Below are 23,102 nucleotides of genomic sequence, written 5' to 3'. Positions count from 1 at the left end.
GAAAACACACGCAATTAATACCCCAAAAACTGAACTCGGAGTAAAGAAAAAACCCATCAATCCGTCATTGACCAAAGACCTAAGGCCTAAAGAATAGAATAATACCATGAAAAATTCATATGAAATAATTAATAAAATAAAAAAGTTAAATACTGACGTCAGCGTACCTTTGACTCGTTTCTCGCTCTCCTTTAAACCCACCATTCTCTTGTCATCTGCACCTCTCTCTCTCTCTCTCTCTCTTACTTCTTTGTCTCTTTCTTTTGCTCCAAACTTTCTCGGTGAATTTTCTCGCCCTCCAAACAGAATTGTAAAAGCTGATAAAAATGGTGAGGGATGACTTGTACATAACGGTGCCGAGTTTCTTCAGGTGTCCGATCTCGCTGGACGTGATGAAATCACCGGTGAGTCTGTGCACCGGAGTTACTTACGATAGGTCTAGTATCCAGCGGTGGCTGGACAACGGTAACAACACGTGTCCGGCCACGATGCAAGTCCTTGACAGCAAGGAGGTCGTGCCCAACCGCACACTACAGCGCCTAATCGAGATCTGGTCTGACTCGGTCCGTAACGGCCGAGTCGACTCGACCGAGCCACGTCCTTCTGTACCCTCGCTAGACCAAGTGAAGGACCTAATCAAGGACCTCTCGAGCCAAACAGAAAACGACAGTTCCTTGGAATCCCTGTCGAAGATTCTTTGCTTCGCGAGAGAATCGGAGGAGAACCGAAAGTCTCTGGCGAGAATGGACGGCTTCATTGTCACGCTCGTTGAATTTCTTGGCAATGCCGGTGAAGGAACGTGTAGAAATTATAACCACCATTTTCTTGAACAAGTGGTTATGGTTTTGGACTCGGTACTGACCAAAATCGAAGAACAAGAGCAGCTGAGGGATTTGTTCTTGAAGAAGGACCTCGATTCCTTAGCCTCAATTCTTCAGGTTTTACAGCAAGGAAGCACAGAGTCGAAAATCGCATCGGCTAGGATATTGGAAACAATCGCGAACGACGCCGAATCGAAGCTCATAATCGCAGGAAAGGAAAACTTATTGCAGGAATTACTGAAACTAATATCTCCAGAAAACGAATCATCTGTAATCGAAGCAGGACTGTCATGCTTGATCGGAATCTCAATGTCGAAACGAGCGAGATTGAAACTGGTCCAACTCGGGGCAATAAAATCGGTGGCGAAACTGATTTCGGGTCCGAACCCGTCGTCGATAGCAGAAAAATCGCTGAAGGTGATGGAAACGATGTCGTCGACTAAAGAAGGTCGGTCGCAAATATGCGATGACGTGGCGTGCATAGCGGCAATAGTCCAGAAGATTCTGAAAGTATCGAGCGTAGCGACGGAGCACGCGGTGACGATACTGTGGAGCGTGTGTTACTTGTTCCGTGACCAAAAGGCACAAGACGTAGTAGCCAAATCCAATGGCTTAACCAAGATTTTGTTGCTAATGCAAAGCAATTGCTCGCCTTCTGTTCGCCAAATGTCTGCTGACATGCTCAAGATCTTTCGTGTCAATTCCAAGTCTTGCCTTTCTAGTTACGATACTAAAACCACGCATATCATGCCGTTTTGATGTCGTACTGTGCCTGTGCCTGTGCCTGTGCCTGTGCCTGTGACTTTGCCTTTGCCTTTGCTTTCACCTGTGGAGCCCCTTTGTAATTTTTTCTTTTTTCTTTTTTAGTTTTAGTTAGGGAAACTTGTAAATTTCTCTTTCTGTTTTAAGAGATGGAAAGGGGAAAAAGAAAATTTTCATTTGTAAATCAAAAGGAAATTTTGATTTTTAGTACTTCAATACACGAGTTATAAAAAAGAAAAAAAAAAAAAAGAATTCATTTGATTTAGAATTATGGGGGTTTCGTTTCTTTTCTTGTAAAAATTTGTATTCTGACCCTGATTTTTATTTTTTTGCATTGAATACTGCAAATTCAAGTTTTTAAGTTCTCTTTCTTGTATAGATGTGAGAAGTTTGGGATTCTTCAAGTCACTGTAAAATTGTATGAACACAGGATGTTGAAATATAGAGAGCGGAATAATTTTATAATCATAAGGTCCTCTGTGCTCATGAGCAAAATTTCTGGTCTCGGAGAAGAGAAAATTCAACAACAATTGTTACAATGGAAGAGGAACAATATTGTTAATGCAAGCAAAAACCAAAATAGTTTTGGTAAAAATTTCTTTTTATTTTTGGCAAAAACCAAAACATCCTCAAAATCAAAATTCTTTTTGCTTTTCTTGGGTTCTCACAAGTATTAGATTTTTTGTTGTCTGGAAACGTTACTCGAAAAAAAAAAAGGTAAATGAAATGAAATAAAAATAAAATTGAGCAAAAAACATAGATAGGATGAGTAACTTTGAGAGCAGAATATGTTGGATGTATATAAACATTGTCATCTGGGGATATCGAATAAACATGTGATGGTCACGGATGGCAAAATCTTTGAGCTGGCTTTGCAATGGCAAGGAATGCACAATTATTTGTTTACTAATTAAAAAAATAAAAAAAAAGGACTAATCAGCTGTAGAAGAAAAGGCTGGAAACTTAACGACAGAGAGTACCAACTTTGGGTTGATCTTTGCTTGATTAATTAGAAATAAAGCAAACAAAAATTTAGAGCAAGACAGGGAGACAGAGTGCCGCATTAGCTGAAATGGGTTTTGCTTTGCTGACTGTAATGTTAACTTTCTCTTTCGCTTAAAAATTGTTTGATTGCACGAAGGAATGAAAGTGATCGGAATCCTAATTGAAAAAGAAATGTCTTAAAAGATGTACAAGTTTGACCATTCCAATTCCATGACTACTATAATAAGAAAATAAAAATAGGCCATTGAGAATGCACACCCTTTTCATCAGCAATTAGATTAATTCAACTCCATCATAATAAAATAAATTAATTCATAATCTCGGAGATATAAGAAAACTAAGGAAACATGTGCAGCCAAACCTAGTTTGTTCTTTACTGAATTTTTTTTTGTTTCTTTGTCTTAGAGGGGATTGGAAAGGTGGGGGGGAATTGGTTTCAACTTTCAACATGCAATGAAAAAGTTGGGGAGGACGGTTCCCCAAGCACTTCAGAGGACCTCTACTTTTTCTTTTTAATGTTCTCATTCTTTTTTTTCTTTTTTAGCATTATAGTATATATGTATGCAGGTCGTATTTGCGCATTGGATCATGTGTGCTTTGATGACCACTATCGTAATATGTTTATTGGAATGCAAATTTTCGGTCGTTTTTAGTGGATGTGTCATGATTCCATGGGGCGTATCATGTTGGGACATGGACATCTCACGTGACCTTCTCCGCAATTTTGATGAAAAAACACCCATGGGGCAACTTCATACAGAAGCCATGATCGGGGAAAAATAAATTATTATTGGAGAGGAAAAATTAAGAACGACGGAATCAAATAAATGAAGGTGATGGTGCTGGGTTGACAGGATAAAAGTTGACGGATCAAAGATCGCTTGGCGTTTCTTAGTTGTTGAGTAATCTCCAAGGATTCTTAAATGGGGTAAACGTGCGCCCCATGATTAATGCTAAGAGTCCTATTATAAATAGAATTCTAGTTCATACAAGTCCTGCAATCTGCATTGTTGATCAAGAAAACTCCTATAAGGAAATGAACTCTAGTAGGTAAGTAAGATCCACAAGGTATAATCCTAGAAGGAAAGAATTTCGTGAACAAGGCGTAAATTTCGGCTCTATACTACTATAAAAACCTCAAAACCCTCATAAATCAAGGTACGCATTATTCCCTCAACTCTGGCACTCTAGGGTTGCGAAAAAAGTTCTAACTTGACCTTCGGAGGGTTTTTGGCCGACACCACACCAGTGCTCTTTGTTAGGTATTTTCTTTTTGTTGTGCAGGTGTTGCTTCAGCCTTGTGAGTAATGTGTGGCTTATTGGTGATTTTTCGGCATTATCAGTTGGCGCCGTCTGTGGGAACAAAAGCGAGTAATCAACCTTTGCTTTATCCCTGAGACAAAAAGGTGCAAGGTACTCACTCGATCGATGGCAACAACTAACAATCAGGGCGACGAACCACACACCACGACCTTGGAGAGGCAAGTCCAAACGCTCGCGGCGGCAGTTGAATGCCTAACCCAGTAGAATCATGATTTGGAGGAACAGTTGCGGCAGAAGGATGTGCACACTGTCGCATTAGAAGAAGATAAGGAAGGGACAAGCGCCGAGAGGAGGAACCTGGAACGGCCTGAGGGTAGCAATGCCCCGAGTAGACCGGAGCAGCAAGACACTAACCGACCATCTATCTTGGACACTTTACTCCCTCACATAGCCGCTGAGATGCAGACGATGAGGGAACAGATGGATGTGGTGATGAACGCCCTCAGAGGTCGAGTATCCAGCGACCTAGACGACCTGGTCCACCAAACTAATTCGCCTTTCACAGCGCTCGTCAATTTATGCCCCCTTCCCCCAAAATTTCGCATGCCTCAGGTGGAGAGTTATGACGGATCCAAGGACCCTTTGGATCACTTGATCTTTCAAGACCCTAATGCACCTTCAAGGTGTGTCGGATGAGATCATGTGCAGGGCCTTTCCCACTATGTTGAAAGGACCTGCAAGAGTCTGGTATTGTAGGCTGACGCCCAATTCCATCAGCACTTTCAAGGAGTTAGGCGCACAATTCGTGTCACACTTTATCGGGGGTCACCGGTATAAGAAATCCACTGCGTGTCTAATGAGCATTAGGCAACGGGAAGACGAGACACTAAGATCATACATAGCTCGCTTTAACAAAGAGGCTCTCTTGATAGATGAAGCGGACGACAAGATACTTGTGGCAGCATTCACCAACGGATTGCGGAAGGGTAAGTTCCTATTTTCTCTATATAAGAATGACCCAAAGACGATGTCCGATGTGCTTTACAGGGCAACCAAGTACATGAACGCGAAAGTTGTGTTACTAGCCAGGGAAGAAAAGCCTAGAAAAAGGGAAAGACTGGAAGATACACAGGTGGACAGAGGACGGAAGATGGCTAGAACCAGGGAACGACGGGAAGATAGACGCTCCAAGCCACCTACGGGTAAGTTCACAAGTTTTACCCCATTGACCGCTCCAATTGATCAAGTGCTGATGCAAATTAAGGATGAAGGATCCTTAACTTTTCCCAGCAAACTGAAAGGAGACCCGAACAAGAGATCAAGGGATAAATATTGCCGTTTTCATCATGATCACGGCCACGACACGGCCGACTGCTATGACCTAAAACAACAGATTAAAGCCCTTGTCAGGCAAGGAAGACTTCAGAGGTTCGTTAGCAAGGACAGGACAGGCCCACCACAAGACCCAGCTCCCCAACGGGAAAACGAGAGCCCAAGGCCCCCGATAGGAGACAGAAGGATGATCATTGGGGGCACAGCAGCGTTGGGGTCATCCAAAAAGGCTCGCAAAACGTACCTAAGGATGGTTCATAGTGTCCAGTTGACAGGTGCTGTGCTGAAGATAAAATGGATCGACAACCCGGTCGTCAAGTTTTCAGAGGAGGATGCGCGACGTCCCCACCACCCGCATGACGATGCGATTGTTGTGACTTTACAGGTAGGAGATTACAATATGCACCGGGTTTTAGTTGACAATGGAAGCTTAACTGATATCCTTTACTACCCCGCACTCCAGCAATTGGGGATTGGAAAAGAGCGACTGGTTCCAACAAACGCACCCCTCGTCGGTTTCGGAGGAACAAGGGTCTACCCCATTGGCGTTATCACACTGTTCGTCACGGTGGGAGATTACCCCAGCAGATCACTAGGGATGTGGTGTTTCTTGTAGTTGATTGCTCATCGGCCTACAATGCTATCCTCGGACGACCTACTCTCAACGCATGGAAAGCTATAACTTCGACCTACCATTTGATGATCAAGTTCCCAACTGAGTATGGGGTTGGAGAGCTGCATGAAAATCAGATAGCCGCACAGGAGTGCTACGTGGCCATGATGGAGATGGACAACCACATGCAAACAATGAGCATAGAAGAACAGTGGATGATAGCGGAACCGGTGGAAGAGTTAGAAGAAGTACACCTCGACGATTCTAGGCCCGAACGGACCACGAGAATCGGTACCTTGGCCAGCCAATCAGTCCGGCAAGCACTTACAATGTTCTTCAAGGAAAACCAAGACGTTTTTGCATGGAGTTAGGAGGACATGCCGGGGATTGACCCGTCGGTCATGATCCACAGGTTGAACGTATCACCCTCATTCTCTCCTGTCCGACAGAAGAAGCGAGTGTTCGCCCCTGAACGAGACTGAGCCATAGCCGAGGAAGTATAGAAGTTACTGGAAGCAGACTTCATACGTGAAGTATACTACCCGGATTGGTTGGCAAATGTGGTAATGGTCAAGAAGGTCAATGGGAAGTGGAGAATGTGTGTCGACTTCACAGATCTGAATAGGGCCTGCCCTAAGGATAGTTACCCACTCCTACGTATTAATACCTTGGTGGATTCCATCGCAAGACATGAACTCTTGAGCTTCATGGATGCCTTCTCTAGCTACAACCAGATCAAATTGGACGAAGTTGATCAAGAGAAAACCTTGTTCGTGACGAGTCAGGGGCTTTTCTGCTACAAAGTAATGCCTTTCGGACTGAAGAATGTAGGAGCCACATATCAGAGATTGATGAACAAGATATTCGCACACCAGATTGGGAGAAACATGCAAGTTTACGTAGACGATATGCTGGTGAAAAGCATTCAGGAGTCCGACCACATGAGCGACCTCCAGGAGACGTTTGACACTCTTCGGTCATACAAAATGAAACTGAATCCAAGCAAGTGCGCGTTCGGGGTAACCGCAGAAAAGTTCTTGGGATTTATGGTGTTCCAAAGGGGTATCGAGTTCAACCCGGAGAAGGTGAAGGCGATAATAGAATTGGCTCCTCCAAAGATGGTAAAGGAAATGCAAAGTTTGAACAGTAAGATAGTAGTCTTGAATAGATTTGTATCAAGGGTAACAGACAAGTGTCTCCCTTTCTTTTGCACGCTGAGAAAACATTTGAATGGATGGACGAGTGCCAAAAGGCATTTGAGGATTTAAAGGCGTATTTCTCCGCTCTGCCGTTACTCAATCCATCTATACTGAGGGAAGAATTGTTCCTATACCTTGACGTCTCCTCAACAGCCGTCAGTGCGGCTCTTACTAGAGAGGAAGATAAGGTACAAAGGCCAGTGTATTTTATAAGCCGAGCACTGAGAGGAGTAGAAGAGAGGTACCCTCAAATGGAAAAGCTTGCCTTCGCATTAGTGACCGCGGCTCGCAAACTCAAACCATACTTTCAAGCACATACCATAAATGTCCTGATAGATAAACCCTTACGAAGAGCAATGAATAGCCCCGAAGCTGGGGGACGGATGGCATTATGGGCGGTCGAGCTAAGTGAGTTCGATATTCGGTACCAACCACGAGCGCTGTGAAGGGACAGATATTAGCGGACTTCATCACTGAGTTCACTATCATGAAAGACCAGGGGCAGAGGAAACTCCCATGTGGAGAATCCATACGGACGGATCTTCCAATAAACATGCTGGAGGGGCCGGAGTGGTACTCCACACCCCGGAAGGAGATAAGATCGAATGCATGATCCGTCTGGACTTTTCCACGACCAATAACGAAGCAGAATACGAGGCCTTAATCACAGGACTGGACCTTGCAACAACAGCCGGAGCCAAAAATCTAGTCATGTACTCCGATTCCCAAATCGTAATAAGTCAGGTCAATGGTAGTTACGAATGCAAGAATGAAAGAATGAGGAGGTATCTTGAAGAGGTGAAGGGTCGAGCGAGTAACCTTCAGATGAAGTTAGTTCAAATCCCAAGGGAGGAGAACCAAGGTGCCGACTGGCTTACAAAAGCAGCTTCCGCACCAGTTACGATCATCCCTGACCAGGTATGACGTGCAGGAGGTAAGCAATGGATACTGTTGGATGACCCCAATAGACGCCTACCTAAAGAACGATGAACTACCCGACGACAAAGAGGCCGCAAGAAAGTTGAAGGTTAAAGTTGCCCGGTTCGTTTTGATTAAAGACGTCCTATACAAAAGAGGATTCTCTCGACCTTACTTGAGATGCCTCGCCCCCAAAGAAGTGAACTACGTCATGAGGGAGGTTCATGAAGGAATTTGCGGCAATCATTCGGGATTGAGGTCATTGGTGCATAAGTTGCTCAAGGCAGGATATTACTGGCCGACAATACAGAAAGATGCCGACATGTACGTCAGAGCCTGCGACAGGTGCCAGCGGTTCAGTAACCTTATAAAGCTACCAACGGAAGAACTTACCCCTATAACGGCCCCATGGCCGTTTGCATAATGAGGGTTAGACATAATGGGCCCATTCCCAACTGCGGCAAGGCAATTGAAATTCTTAGTGGTCGGCATCGACTACATCACTAAATGGGTGGAAGTAGAGGCCTTGGCCACTATCACGGAGAAGAATATCCGGAGCTTCATATGGAGGAATATCATTTGCAGGTATGGCATACCAAGGGTGCTTATTTCGGATAACGGAAAGCAATTTGACAACAAACCATTCAGGTGTTTCTGTTCACAGCTAGGGATTAAGAACCACTACTCGTCGCCAGCCCACCCACAGGCCAACGGACAGGTTGAAGTCATGAACCAATTCTTGCTTAAAATTATCAAGACTCGGCTTGAGGGGGCAAAGGGCATATGACCGGATGAATTACCAAGTGTCTTATGGGCGTACAAGACGATGGCAAGGATGCCAACAGGGGAAACACCATTTTGATTGGCATATGGTAGCAAGGCAGTCATTCCAGTAGAAGTAAGGCTTACAACTTACAGGGTTGAGAACCACGACGAGAACAAAGATGACAAAACCATGCGCTTACATCTCGACCTCGTGGTCAAAGTCAGAGCAACGACCGAGCAAAGACTAGCACGGTACCAGAACCTCATGGCGAACCATTACAACTCTAAGATCAAGCACAAGGACTTCCAGGTTGGAGATCTTGTCTTGAGGAGAGTGATCAGAGCTGCAAGAGACGCCTCCTAAGGGAAGCTAGGGCCTAACTGGGAATGGCCATACAAGATCATCTCTTTTTATAGAAAGGGAACATACCACCTAGAAACACTAGAAGGACAAAAATTGAGCCACCCACGGAACGCAGAGCACCTGAAGAAGTATTACCAGTAGGCGATGGACAAGGACAGCAACAACATCACCCTCCTCATTTCCAGTTTATTTTTTCAGTAGACAGTTGTAGTTTTTATTTTCTACAGTACTCCTAGAACCCAGGGGGCGATTTTCTTATTTTCATGAACAATAATATTCTACCCATCCATTATAATAAGAGGAGTTTATTCAGCGTATGAGGAATATTTTTGCACAGGTTCTATAAAGTCCATATAGTGGACGGACCATCCCAAGAAGGATGAAAATCTATTAAGTCCATATAGTGGACGGATCATCCCAAGAAGGATGAAAATCTATTAAGTCCACAAAGTGGATGGATCATCCAAGTAGGATGAAAATCTATCAAGTCCACAAAGTGGACGGATCATCCCTAGTAGGATGAAAGTCTATCAAGTCCACAAAGTGGACGGATCATCCCCAGTAGGATGAAAATCTATCAAGTCCACAAAGTGGACGGATCATCCTAAGAAGGATGAAAATCTATCAAGTCCATATAGTGGACGGATCATTTTGAGAGGGATGAAATTTACAAGGTCCAGATAGTGGACGGATCATCCTATGAAGGATGAAATCTATAAAGTCCATATAGTGGACGGATCATTCTTAGAAGGATGAAAATCTACCAAGTCCATATAATGGATGGATCATCCTAAATAGGACGTAAATCTATCAAGTCCACAAAGTGGACGAGTCACCCTATGAGGAATGAAATTTATTTAAAGTCCACTAAGTGGATGGGTCACCCTATAAAGGAGTACTTAAATCGTGTGTGGACGAACCACATAACCAGGTGAGAATATTTATACGACTGATCCTAAATTATGGATTGCATATCGGATGAAAGATGATACAAAAGAAACAAACAACAAGTAGACGGTTAAAAACGCACAATCAAAATACTTGAGCACTACAAAAGGGGGATATGTCCACATACAAAAATCACGACTGATAAAGTTGTCCTTCACATTTAAATTAAATAAATAAATAAATAAACTACTAAAGGGGGGGGGGTTTCATCCTTCTCTTCATTAATAGCTTGATGGGCGTCACCTTCAACAAGCGTCGCTTTTCTCTCATCAAGGGTCGTTTCTCCGTCCACAGGAGGATCATTGGCAGTAAACAAACTCTCCGTGCTCTTAGAATGGACGGATTGAGCTAAAGTATGTCCTTGAGTTTCAATCGTAAAGTGGGACACGTCCAAATTCGGATATGAGGTCTTGACTTGACGGAAGGCATCATCAAACCCTTCAGTAAAAGAACTTCCAAGTTCAGCTAAGAGAAGGTTAGAGTCATGGTACTCACGTATCGCCTGCTCCTTAGCTTGACAGAGCTGATCCTTGACGTCCGTGATCTCTTTTTCTTTATCTTTTAGAATCTGCATCAGTTGTTCCGTCTGCTTTTCAAGCTCTCCTCTTCCTTGCTCAGAACAGGTAAGTTTTTTCTCCATGCCCACCTTCCAGGCCTTGAGGCCGTTAAGCTCACTCTCCGTCGCTTTGGACTTTTTCTTGAGATGGTCCAAGGACGTCTCATGATTCAAGCAGCAACCCATGAGCCCCTTCATCATCAGCATTGCCTAAAAACCAAGGGGTCATAAACTCGATGAAAATCATGATAAAATAATAAAGACGGATAGAAAATACCTGAGCGATACTAAAGAGGCCCGTCTCCCCCATTGCTTTAGTAGCATGGTTGCCAAGGTCCTCGTAGTCGTCGGCAGTAAGGATAGATGAAAGTTTCTCTAATGCATACCCCGAATCCTCTCGGAAGAGGACGATTGGCTTCTCATTAACGGTGTCTGGGCCTTTCATTAAGCCTTTGCCCTTTCCTGGCCCTAGGGGAGTGACGGCTCCCTTGGGTTCAACTTTAAATCCTACGACGGGTTTAGGTGTGGTCTTCATTTTCTTAGGCTGACGGTCAGATTCTTCTGGCTGTTTCCTTTTGGACGGGACGGATGATCCCGTCCCCTTGGAAGGCTGAGCACCCTCCTGTTTTTTCTTGGTAGCTTGCTACTTGATGAAGGCTCTTCTTTTGGCGACATCCATTTCTGAAAAAAGTGAACGGACACACAACGTTAAGTAATGAGAAACAAATTAAAGAAGGAATGGGACGGACTTACGTTTACGAACTCTAGTATCATATCGACGGGCGGCAACAGAAGGCTCAAGGCCGTCATAGTACCAAAATAATGTATCAAGAGTAACCAATTTTTCCCACGTCCTCTCCTCTAGCTTGGTCTTGTTAAAAATTTTCTCTAGGAAACTCCATTGCTCGAGTGAGACTTGTGGACGGTCCCGAGCTGCAAAGAAGACAGCTAAGGTAACTACATAGAAGGATAGTTAATCTTGAATTTGAAAAAGTGAAACTAGACGGGTGCATACCAGACGGGGGCATTATGCCCCATGTTGTATCGACGGGCATATATTCATTATCACCTAGATGGCACATCCACTGGTTCCCTTCCATGAAAAAATATCGACTTTTCCAATCCCTATTAGAGTCCGGGGTATCGTACACAAGCCTCAACAACGAGCTCCTAGCCACAAAGTTGTACATACACATGGATTATGTAATCTCAGCGGGACGGTAGCAGTGAAAGAATTCTTCCACCGTCAACCTCCGAGCTCCGTCAGACATTGCCCCATACAAAACCTCCACGCCGAGAAAGACCCTCTAGGCGTTTGGGGAGATTTGTGTAACGAACATGCCCAAATACTGGAGGAGGTGAAGGTGGAGAGGGCTTAAGGGACATTTGAGCCCTGCCTTTAGCATCTGCTCATAGACCCTGACACCTTCAAGACCCTTATAGTAGCATTTTTCTGATTTATGGGGTAGACAGAGGCGAATATTGTCAGGTATTTGGTACTTGGTCCTAAGAGTTTTAAAGTGTGGTTCTTTGATTGAGGACCTGAAGTCATTGACCGTCCATAGGGGCAGCATTACGAACTCCCTAAACCCGTCAGGACCTATGACGGATTGAATGGGAGGATCAATGACATCTAGGCCATCACTAGAAGCATCCTCTGGCCCGTCCATATCTAAATTCTCATCAAATATTGACGGAGATGTAGCGGACGGATTCCTTTCTTCACTTGAAGTGTCAGGGTCTTTCTGACCTGACGGGAATCCTTCGTCGTAGCCCGCCCCGTCACAGACAAACGAATGATTACTCGATGCACTAGACATCACCTACATGTGACTGTAAACCCTAAAACATTGACGGATCTACAAGAGTACGGAGATTTAAAAAGAAAAAGTTCAGTGAAACGAGTACATACTGGTTGGAGTCGACGGAAAATGCGACCGAACGGTGAGAATTCCTTTGAAGGCGACGACTCTTCAGCAAAAGTGATAGACAACGGATGATCTAGTTGGACGACGTGGAGGCCTGACGAAGGTGACGGCGGCGCTCTAACCCAAAGATTTCTAGGGGAAGTGAAAAATGAGGAATAGGAAGGTGATTTTATATAGAAGAAATGGCACACAATACGAAGAGGTGCTTCATTTTGTGTGATGGGCTACTAGGCAAGTGCCATGTGTCGGTGTCATTAAATATCCCCTTAGCCAGCCTGTCACAAAAGATTTTATCTCTCCTTAAACACATTGATTCATCACTCCATGGGTCCGTCTATTTAGATTGTGATGGACCCACGGAGCGAGGCGGTAAATGAAGAGGAAAAATTAAGAATGACGGAATCAAATAAATGAAGGTGACGGTGCAGGGTTGACGGGATAAATGTTGACGGATCAAAGATCACTTGGTGTTTCTCAGTTGTTGAGTAATTTCCAAGGATTCTTAGATGGGGTAAACGTGCGCCCCACGATTAATGCTAAGAGTCCTATTATAAATAGAATTCTAGTTTATACAAGTCCTCCAATCTGCACTATTGATCAAGAAAACTCCTATAAGGAAAGGAACTCTAGAAGGTAAGTAAGATCCACAAGGTATAATCATAGAAGGAAAGAACTTTGTGACCAAGACGTAAATTTCGGCCCTATACTACTATAAAAACCTCAAAACCATCATAAATCAAGGTACGCATTATTCACTCAACTCTGGCACTCTAGGGTTGCGAAAAAAGTTCTAACTTGACTTTCAGAGGGTTTTTGGCCGGCACCACACCGGTGCTCTCTATTAGGTCTTTTCTTTTTGTTGTGCAGGTGTTGCTTCAGCCTTGTGAGTAACGTGTGGCTTACTGGTGATTTTTCAGCATTATCAATTATATATAAATTTAAAAATTTTATGACTTTTTTACCCTTAAAAGAATGGACAAAGTCTAGTTATAGATTAAGGTTACAATTTCACTTAATATCTTTTTATTAGATGTAAATTTTGACAAATTTACAATTGAATTACATTTTCTTCTTATTTTTCTATGTTTACGAAATATCTAGAAAATTAAAGATCAATCATCAATCATTTGTTTAAATTACAAGTTTTTGTAGTTTTAAATTATGCATAAAAAATAAGTTTATAAATCATATAGTAAATAATATCCAATTGGTACTGATAAAGCTAAATTCGTTAGTTGATTGGATCGTCTAGACCGAATTTGATGAAAATGACCTCGCTCCATACAGAAGTATAATAAGAGGGTTTCTCTCTAAAGGGTCACCAGTGTGGTACCAGCCAATGAATCTTTGATAATAAGGTTAGATGTTTGATGAGAGAGTGAGAAATGAGAATACTATAATGTATGTTGTCTGTAAATTTGTTTAGGTTTTAGGTGATTTATATAGGTCTCTGCCTTTCTAGCCGTCAGAGGTTTCCAATGGTGGCTTAAATGCCTTCTCGTAACACCTCGATGATTTAATGAGGTTTTGAAGACCCTTCCAATGGCCATGCCTGATGGTTCGTCGGTGTGTAATGGTTCATGCATTGAATGCTTTTTTTTTTAATGGCATTTTGGTTACTCAGTGATCTCTTTGGACGATGAGAATTTCTAGGTTTATCATTTGCCCCTTATTCTGTGGTTGTCATTCCATGATCTTAGGAATGCAAAAGGTCACCCCATGCCAGGTGTGGCTTTTGAGATTCTGTGTCTTTCACATTTAATGCGATGTGATGGCATTGCACGCATCGTGGCCACGTGTTACTTGTTGATTGGTTAGACATGGTGTGCCTCTCAATGAGACCTTTGGTTTTCCTGTGATTTTTCGTTTTTAGAGAAATTTTTGTTTGAACCCTTGCCTCTCTTCTCTCTTCTTTACTTTTTCTGTTTCTTCTCCATTTTTTCTGCAAATTCTCTTCCTTTGAGCTCGAGTCTCTTAGCTTCCTTTCTCAAGTATGATTTTTCCTCTTTTTGCTTAAGTTATGTTCCTTCTCATGCATTAATGGTTGATTACTCTGAAATTAGGCATATCTGTCCTTCTGTTTCTTTCTTCTCTGCTCGTCTAAGGGCTTTTCTTGAGCCTTTGAGTGGTCATCGCCCCTACATTGGTCTTTTTGTCTCTAGGGATAGTGCGTTTAGGCCTATTCTGACTGACTTGTACCCCCTATTGATTGTTCCCTAAATTGGTATCATCTATTGTGTGAGATGTCTGGGGTAGAGAGGGAAGGTTATATGGTCAGGTCGAGTGAACTAGAGACATATTTATCGTCTAGTGATAAACTTGTGGAAGTAGAGGTAGATATCGCTGCTTCAAGACCTTCGTTCTTAAAACCCTATTCTCTAAAGGCTTCATCCTCTTCCAAAGCTGGGGCCTTTCATGCCCTCGAGGAGAAGTGCAATTTGGACAAAGAACCCCTTTTTAGGTTTAGGGATAGGTTCCAATTTCCAAATGAAACCAGGATTCATCTAACTTGAAAAGACGAAAAAGCTTGCTTCTTTGCACATGAGGAAGTGTGTTTTTATGAGGCTGCATTTTTTAGTGGTCTTAGGTTCCTCATCCACCCTTTTATAATGGAACTACTCCATCATTTGAATATAGCTCCTGGAGAACTTATGCCGAACTCATGGAGGATCGTTATTGGACTTATGGAGATATGGTTGATTGTCCCTGACGGGGATATGATTAGGTTGGATGAGTTCATACACCTATATTGTTTGAAAAAGTCCAAAGAGTTTGGGTATTATGAACTTGTACCTTGGGATAAGAAAGCTAGCCTCACTGTTGATTTCCCCTCGTCCTTTCGTTATTGGAAGTCTAGATATTTCTTTGTTTTTGGTGGTGGTAAAGAGACTCCCTCTAACGACCTTTGAGGTGATGTTCCTAGGCTACTGCATAGATGGGGGACCCCAAAACTTGGTGTGTTGTTTTTCGTGAGAAATCTTTTGATGATTTTTTATTTTGTCGTCCAACTGCGGTTGTAACTCTTCAATTTTTTGTCATTTCTTAGCTAAAGCTTGTCCAAAGTTGAAGAGTAGGTATAAGGACTGAGTTAAGGTAGCTTTTTACTACGTAAGGACTATTAATGACTTTGACGATCATATTGATCCTCAAACTCTATACTGCCATTTCTTGGGTCCTGAGCCTTCTCCCTTCGTCTTAAGAGCTATAGAAAAAGAGGAAAGAAGTAAGTTTTGTTGAAAAACTTTCTGTTCGAGTATAGTTTTATCCATGTGCTTTGTGCTAACTCTTCTTCATATTGTTGCTTCAGAGATGATGACTAGGTTTAACCAGAACATGTATGCATGAATAAAGGCCAAGAAGAATGAGCCTTTGTCTAGCATTGGTCTAGAAAGGCCGAGGGTGGCTGAGAAGGAGGCTGCTGAGATGACCTTATCTATTTTGGTTCCTCCAGAAACTAGGGTTGCTTCCCTAACAATTTCCCTTGAAGAAATCACTCCTTGTTAAAAGAAAGCTCGTGGTGGTAATTAAGGAAAAAGCAAGATTGACGCTGGCATCTAGGAGAAAATATCTTTCTTGTCCCTATATTTTGGGCTAATTTCCAGTTTGGCCTCCACTTTTTTAGAGCTCCTATTTTGGTCCTTACATTTTTTTAATAGTTTTCAATTTAGTCCTTAATGTCATCTCCCTAACGAAAAGTGCTTATGTGGCACATAGAATGCCTATGTGGCCATTAAAATAATAAAAAGTTAGCATTTGATTTTAATAAATTAATTTATCAATTTTAACAAAATTAAGAACCAAAAAACACATGAATTCAGATATGGGCTTATTGATTCTTACCTTCAAAATTACTAAAATACCCTTGAAAACTTATAAACAACCAAAAAAATACCCCTAAACTTAAATTTTTTCTTTAATCAAATACCCAAGAATGTTGCTTGTCATCTTAGCAACCAACATGAGTGCTCGTAAAGCCCTATTTGGTTTTAAAAAGTGGTGTATTTATTTTTCATTTTCAATTTTTTTTTTTTGTATTCAAATTCTAAAATTGAATATAGAAAAAAGGACCAATTTTTACATTTGAGAGTGTTTGGTAAGTTATTTTGAATACATAGTTTGGGTACAAAATTCATCATACATGGCTTGGTATTGTTTTATATATTTTTTAAAAAAGTTACTTTTTTTCACTTACACACACGTCAATCAGGCTGGGCCCTTTGCATTTTCACAATATTTATAGAATTACTACTGTATTCGTTTTCTATGAAAATGAAAACACTAAAAATGCGTTTTCATTGTTTGTATTCAAATTCAACTTTTAGGATACTGAAAATGAAAACTAAGTACAAGTTCTTAAACCAAACAATTTTTTTTATGGTCCCACTGAAAACTGAAAATGAAAATAAATTACCCCATTTTTTCTAGCTAAAAAAATAGGCCCTAGGTTTTTTTGTTTCGATATGAACATAAGCGCGCGGTATTTGCTCTTGGCTCCAATTTTGTTTTATTGGCGCATCATGTATGGAATACGCACCTATACTTTAATTGAAGTTTTAAAGTTGAAGATAAAAAGGCTCATTGAAAGGATTCTACATCTACGCTGATTTTTGAACCCGAGTTTTATAACAGTTCTACTTTAAAATGTATTAATGTAATATCTTATTTCTTTTTTTAACAAAGCAAGGAAATTTGAGATTTTTTTTTTGACTTCATTTTAGAGCTCATTGTTATGATTGGCATATTATCCTTGCCAAAATAAAGGTTATGGAGTTTATCAAAAAAAGAAAGAAATAAAGGTTATGGATGACATGTTTGAAAAGAAGAAAAAAACACCGAGATGTTTGATTGGACTCTGTCTATACTAATAAGGTAATAAGACCAGGACTGTTATATATTTAGTACCATAATGAAAAAAGAAGTATATTTTCATAGAAGTTATACAAATAGATGAATGAAAAATTAAAGAAAAAAAATATATTAATAATTCAATACGGATTTCTTTATTAAGTTATGGAAAATGTTAATGATAAAAAAAAAAAACCAAACAAACGATATGGAAATATGGAAATTTCAATTCAGTAAAAGAATCAATGTATAAAATTGCATTTATTAGAGCATATACATTGGTCTCTTTAAAATTTTCTTCATTATTTATTATAAGAATCTATCCGTTTTGTTTTGTTTAATTTTTTTTTCATCTAACTACGTTTCTCCCTACTTTAGTTTGATTTTTTTTTTCTTTTTCATTTTACTACATTTCTCCCTACTTTGGGAACAGAGAACTTTCCCAACACGTACATCAAAGCATTCACATTGGTCTCCCTAACCACTTCTATACCTAAATTTTGGTCCTATCCAATTTTAGGGAATTCAATGAGATTGCTCTTATCATCTAATCTAAAAAAAAGAAAGATCATTCTGTGAGTCTTTCACGAGCACCGATATATAAATAGCCATACAGCGTGCATAACTTATAAAGGAAGACTGGAAGAGAATCATGGATTCACTTAGAATTGTGGTTGCTCTTGTCACATTTTATCAAATGTTATCTAGCCATGCAGTTGAAGCAATTAGTTTGTCAAAACAATTAAGGAGAGAGAGAGAGAGAGAGAGAGAGTATTTTAATAGATTCCAAGTAATATAAGGTATTGATCCTAAAATTATTGATGTTTTCCTTTTCCCAGTCTAAGCATGGAGACATCTAAAATTGCGTAAATATATACAAACAACCACCTCTAGATCATCCATTACTCAAGAATCACAAAATTCAGGTACGGAACTGCATGTTCTAATCTTATTTGGAATTAATTAGTTTTGAAATCATATCTTCTCAACAATCGATGCATTGACTACAAGTATACATTTTTCATCTCAAACTTGTTAGTAATTGGAACATTATCTTCTTTTACTTTTGATGATATTTTCATAATTTTGTCTCGAGACATAAACTAATTATTTCCTTTTCTTTTCCTAATTAAACAATTTTCCAAATAGATATCACCAAGTTCAGCTCTGTTGAGAAATTTAAGAGCATCCAGCAATAAACCTTCTTCAACAGTTAATCTTGTGAAAATGGGTGCCCCGAAGGAACAGTCCTCATGCAAAGAACTTCGAATGAAGAGCTGATAAGAGCTAAATCTCATTTTAGGAGACTCATCTATGAAGATGATGATTCAAACAAACCAGGCGGCACTGGTTATGAAGTAAGTATTCTTATATGATGTAATTTACTAATTATTTGGATATGAATAATTTTGTTTAATTTGTTCTTGGTACCCTTAGATATATTTGTGATGTTTCCATGCACTTTTGGCCGAAAATCAATGAAAATAACAATGCAGGCTAAACAATGTTAGAAAAAGTGTATATACCTATAGGATTGGTTCAATTCTCTTATCAAATCATCAGCAAATGAATTGATTTTTTTGCTCGTATTGATGTTTGCTATTAGATAAAGACACATGAATCCACTTGACCACAACCTACCTTCCACACAGAGTTTAAATATGGAGAGAGATATGCATATTCCATCTTAATAAGAAACTTATGTTATCCTAATATAATTTTATAAGAAATTGTTAGAAATCAACACAACTATGATATTAGTCAGCTATTTTGATATATTAAACAACTATTTTTCCAATTTTCTTATTTTTGTACTTTGAAGGAAAAACTGGAAAAAAAAATACATAAAATACATTTTCTTATATTATAATTTGATACCATATCTTTCATTCTATTCGTAATATTTGGGATATATTGAATCTTTTCACCCTAAACTTTCCACACATTTATATTGTCCACCCACCTTTCAATTTGCTCAATTAATACTGCGAGGTCACTTCCCCAATTAATCGGATTTATCCGCTTTGGGGAGCCAGTCCCTCACGGTTTATCGGCTCGTCCCCGAGTGTGGGCAGGATTTTCACCAGGAGCAAGGGCTAGACCTTGGACTCGCAGGCTTGACACCAAGTCCCACATCGGTTAGAGTTCCCTCCCACATATGGTTTATAAGCTTCTGGAGCAACCATATGTGTACCACTCCTACACATATGTGGGAGGGAACTCTAACCGATGTGGGACTTGGTGTCAAGCCTGCGAGTCCAAGGTCTAGCCCTTGCTCCTGGTGAAAATCCTGCCCACACTCGGACGAGCCGATAAACCGTGAGGGATCGGCTCCCCAAAGCGGATAAATCCGATTAATCGGGGAAGTGACCTCACATTAAAAGGGCCCTTTTAATGTGAGGTCACTTCCCCAATTAATCGGATTTATCCGCTTGGGGGAGCCAGTCCCTCACGGTTTATCGGCTCAGTACCGAGTGTGGAGAGCGTACGGATTTTCACCAGGAGCAAGGTCTAGCCCTTGGACTGACACCGCAGTCCCACATCGGCAAGAGTTCCCTCCCACATATGGTTTATAAAGGAGCGACCATATGTGTACCACCACTACACATGTGTAGTGGTGGTACACATATGGTCGCTCCAGAAGCTTATAAACCATATGTGGGAGGGAACTCTTGCCGATGTGGGACTGCGGTGTCAAGCCTGCGAGTCCAAGGTCTAGCCCTTGCTCCTGGTGAAAATCCGTACGCTCTCCACACTCGGTACTGAGCCGATAAACCGTGAGGGACTGGCTCCCCAAAGCGGATAAATCCGATTAATTGGGGAAGTGACCTCACAAATACCCCAATTTAAGATAATTATATCAATATCTCCCCTACCATTTAAATTGAAGGATGATAATTTTAATTTTTCATTACAACAAATGAGGGTAATTTAGTAACTATATCTAATTTTCATCCCATTTAACACCCAACTTAGACAATAGAGGACACATTGGTACAATTCCTTCAAATTGGGGCGTTAATCAAGCAAATTAATTAATTAATTTTTATGGGAATACTGAGAATGATATTATTAAAGCACTTAAAAAGTTCATCGTGGATAAGAGCTTGCTCTAAAAAGCAAGGTGTCTCTTCAATCCATGCAATAAATTCAACAATGCTAAGAGTATGTTTTGCTAATACGTGAGCTAGCCTATTCCCTTGTCTTTTAACGTGAGAGAATTCCACCCTACGGAAGCCCTTGCTGAGATCTAGGATGCCTTGTATAACTATCGAGACGGCAGAAGGTGGAGCAGAGATTCTGTTCAGAGCTTGGACCATGATTAAAGAGTCACTTTCCACCACAATGTCCCAGATACCGATATCTTGTGTGAACAGCAACCCTACCTTAATAGCCTTGGATTTGGTCTCAATGACACCTAAGGGAGCATCTAAGTTTCTGCACATTGCAGCCTCCACCCTACCTAACTCGTCTCTAACAATCACACCCACACCTGCCTTCCTTGTTGCTTTAGCTACCGCACCATCAACATTTATTTTAAACAAAGATCGTGGTGGTGGGGACCATGTCATGGCTCTTTGCATGATGGGCTCCAAGTTTGTTTATGCTACAGTAGCAGCACTACATTCCTCAATATAGGTTGCTGCCCAACTTACCAACACGTTGCCTGGTCTTCTCTAGGCTCCCAGTCTTACTTTGTTCCTATGATACCACATTGCCCATGCTAGAATGACCATCTAGGCCACCATATCCACATCTACTTGGTCAACCATAAGCATCTTCCACATCAGATCATAAAAGGAATTCATAGAGAAAGTTCCACCTGGCAACACTATTTTTGAGCATGCCCACACCTCACGTACCCTTGGACACGAGATGAAGGCGTGACCCACTGTTTTGACCTCCAACCTACATCCATCACAGAGATCATCTTGCACTACCTTACGCTTCAGAAGGTTTATCTTGGTGGGAAGTATGTCGTGGCACGCTCGCCATGCGAAGTGTCTAGTCTTGTGTGGGAGGGGAAGAGCCCATAGCCTTTTCCAAAATTGCCAACCTAGGCTCATATCCGAGCTAGTGCCACTGTTGGGGTTTGATGAGAGTCTCATTGCTACTGCATATGCACTATGAACACTGAACTTTCCATTTGATGATTCGGCCCACACTAGCTTATCTTCTGAAAAACGAGAACTCAGGGGTATGCTCTGTATAATGTCAACCTCATGTGGAAGAAATAAGGCAGCCATGGCTTCTGATTTCCATCTGACATTTTCTTGGTCAATGAGGTCCCCTACTAGTGCATCCAGGTGCAGAAATAACCTGGGAGAAGCCACTTTGTGAGTTGGGCTTGAAGGCAACCACTTGTCACCCCATATCTGGATATTTCTACCATTGCCAACCCTCCATTTGATCCCCTCCCTAACCACGGGTTGAGCAGCCATGATGCTTCGCCACGTAAATGATGGGTTGTTTCCTATAGACGCTTCAATGAACTCACATGTGGGGAAATATTTGGCCTTGAGTACCCTAAAAACCAAAGATGTGTGATCCATTTGCAACCTCCACCCTTGCTTAGGTAGGAGGGCCAAGTTGAATTGTTTCAGCTTCTTGAAACCCATACCTCCATTGGATTTTGGTTTGCACAATTTATCCCAACTTAGCCAAGTGATCTTCTTCTCATCCTCTTTTTCGCCCCACCAAAAGTTTTTTGTCATGTTGGTTAGGATGTCACAAAGGGAATTTGGAATTTTGAAACAGCTCATTGTGTAAGTAGGAATATCTTGTGTCCCTGCCTTGATCAAGACTTCCTTGCCTGCCTTGGATAACATCTTCTCCTTCCAGCCAGCTAGCTTCTTACCTAATTTTTCCTTTATATCATTGAAAGAGTTACGCTTATTCCTGCCTACCATGGAAGGTAAGCCTAAATATTTCTCATTCTGCTAAAAAAGAGGGAGGTTTTTGCTCTATTCAGTTATTGACCTGAGGCTTTCTCGTACACTTATAGGACCTTCTAAAGTGCATCACATTCTTCAAGGGACGCTTTACTGAATATGAGGCTATCATCTACAAAAAATAGATGAGATAAAATGGGAACCCCTCTGCACACCGAGACTCCTTTCATGTTGCCTTTAGCAACTGAAGCTTTTATAAGAGCTAAAAGCCCCTCTACACACAACAAGAAAAGATATGGTGATAAAGGGTCACCTTAACGGATGCCCCTTGAAGGAATAATATGGCCCCCTAAGACTACCATTGATTTTGATAGAGTAAGTAACAGACCTCACACACCTCATAACCAACCCTTTCCACCTCTCATCAAAGCCCAACTTCTCCATGATTTTCTCCAAACACTCCCATTCTACCCTATCGTATGCCTGATTCATTTCAAGTTTAAGTGCCATCTCCCCCACTTTTCCCATCTTCTTATTGCTAATGTGATGCATAGTTTCAAAAGCAATGAGTACATTGTCGGTGATTAACCTTCCGTGCACGAAAGCACTTTGGGTTTCACTAATGATAGAGGGTAGGATCTTTTTCAGCCTATTTGCAATAACTTTTGATACAATCTTATAAATGACATTGCACAAGCTTATGGGCCTGTAGTTAGTCACTCTTTTAGGCTTCCTAACTTTTGGAATTAGCACAATATGAGTTTCATTAAAGTTGGGCGGGGAGATACCTTGGTTTAAGAAGTCAAGAACCGTTTTAGAGGCCACATTACCACAGGTAGGCCAAAAGCGCTAGAAGAACAGGGGGGGCATCCCATCTGGACTTGGTGCTTT

At 41.2% G+C, this 23,102-nt stretch overlaps 2 protein-coding genes across 2 annotated transcripts; both read left to right on the top strand.

Annotated features, from left to right (window-relative positions):
- Positions 1-223: 223 nt before the first annotated feature.
- On the top strand, positions 224-1,848 carry LOC142623178 (U-box domain-containing protein 27). The gene has a single exon (XM_075796577.1). The coding sequence runs from the start codon at positions 327-329 to the stop codon at positions 1,578-1,580; it is 1,254 nt and encodes a 417-aa protein (XP_075652692.1). The 5' UTR covers positions 224-326; the 3' UTR covers positions 1,581-1,848.
- A 6,504-nt stretch (positions 1,849-8,352) lies between these two features.
- Positions 8,353-9,042, top strand: LOC142625195 (uncharacterized). Its single transcript, XM_075798890.1, has 2 exons — positions 8,353-8,561; positions 8,790-9,042. The coding sequence occupies exons 1-2, from the start codon at positions 8,353-8,355 to the stop codon at positions 9,040-9,042; spliced, it is 462 nt and encodes a 153-aa protein (XP_075655005.1).
- Positions 9,043-23,102: the final 14,060 nt, after the last annotated feature.

The sequence above is a fragment of the Castanea sativa genome, chromosome 2 (assembly GCF_040712315.1).
Source record: "Castanea sativa cultivar Marrone di Chiusa Pesio chromosome 2, ASM4071231v1".
Taxonomy (NCBI): domain Eukaryota; kingdom Viridiplantae; phylum Streptophyta; class Magnoliopsida; order Fagales; family Fagaceae; genus Castanea; species Castanea sativa.
Note: the sequence above shows the minus strand (reverse complement) of the source record. Positions and strands in the feature narration are given on the sequence as shown.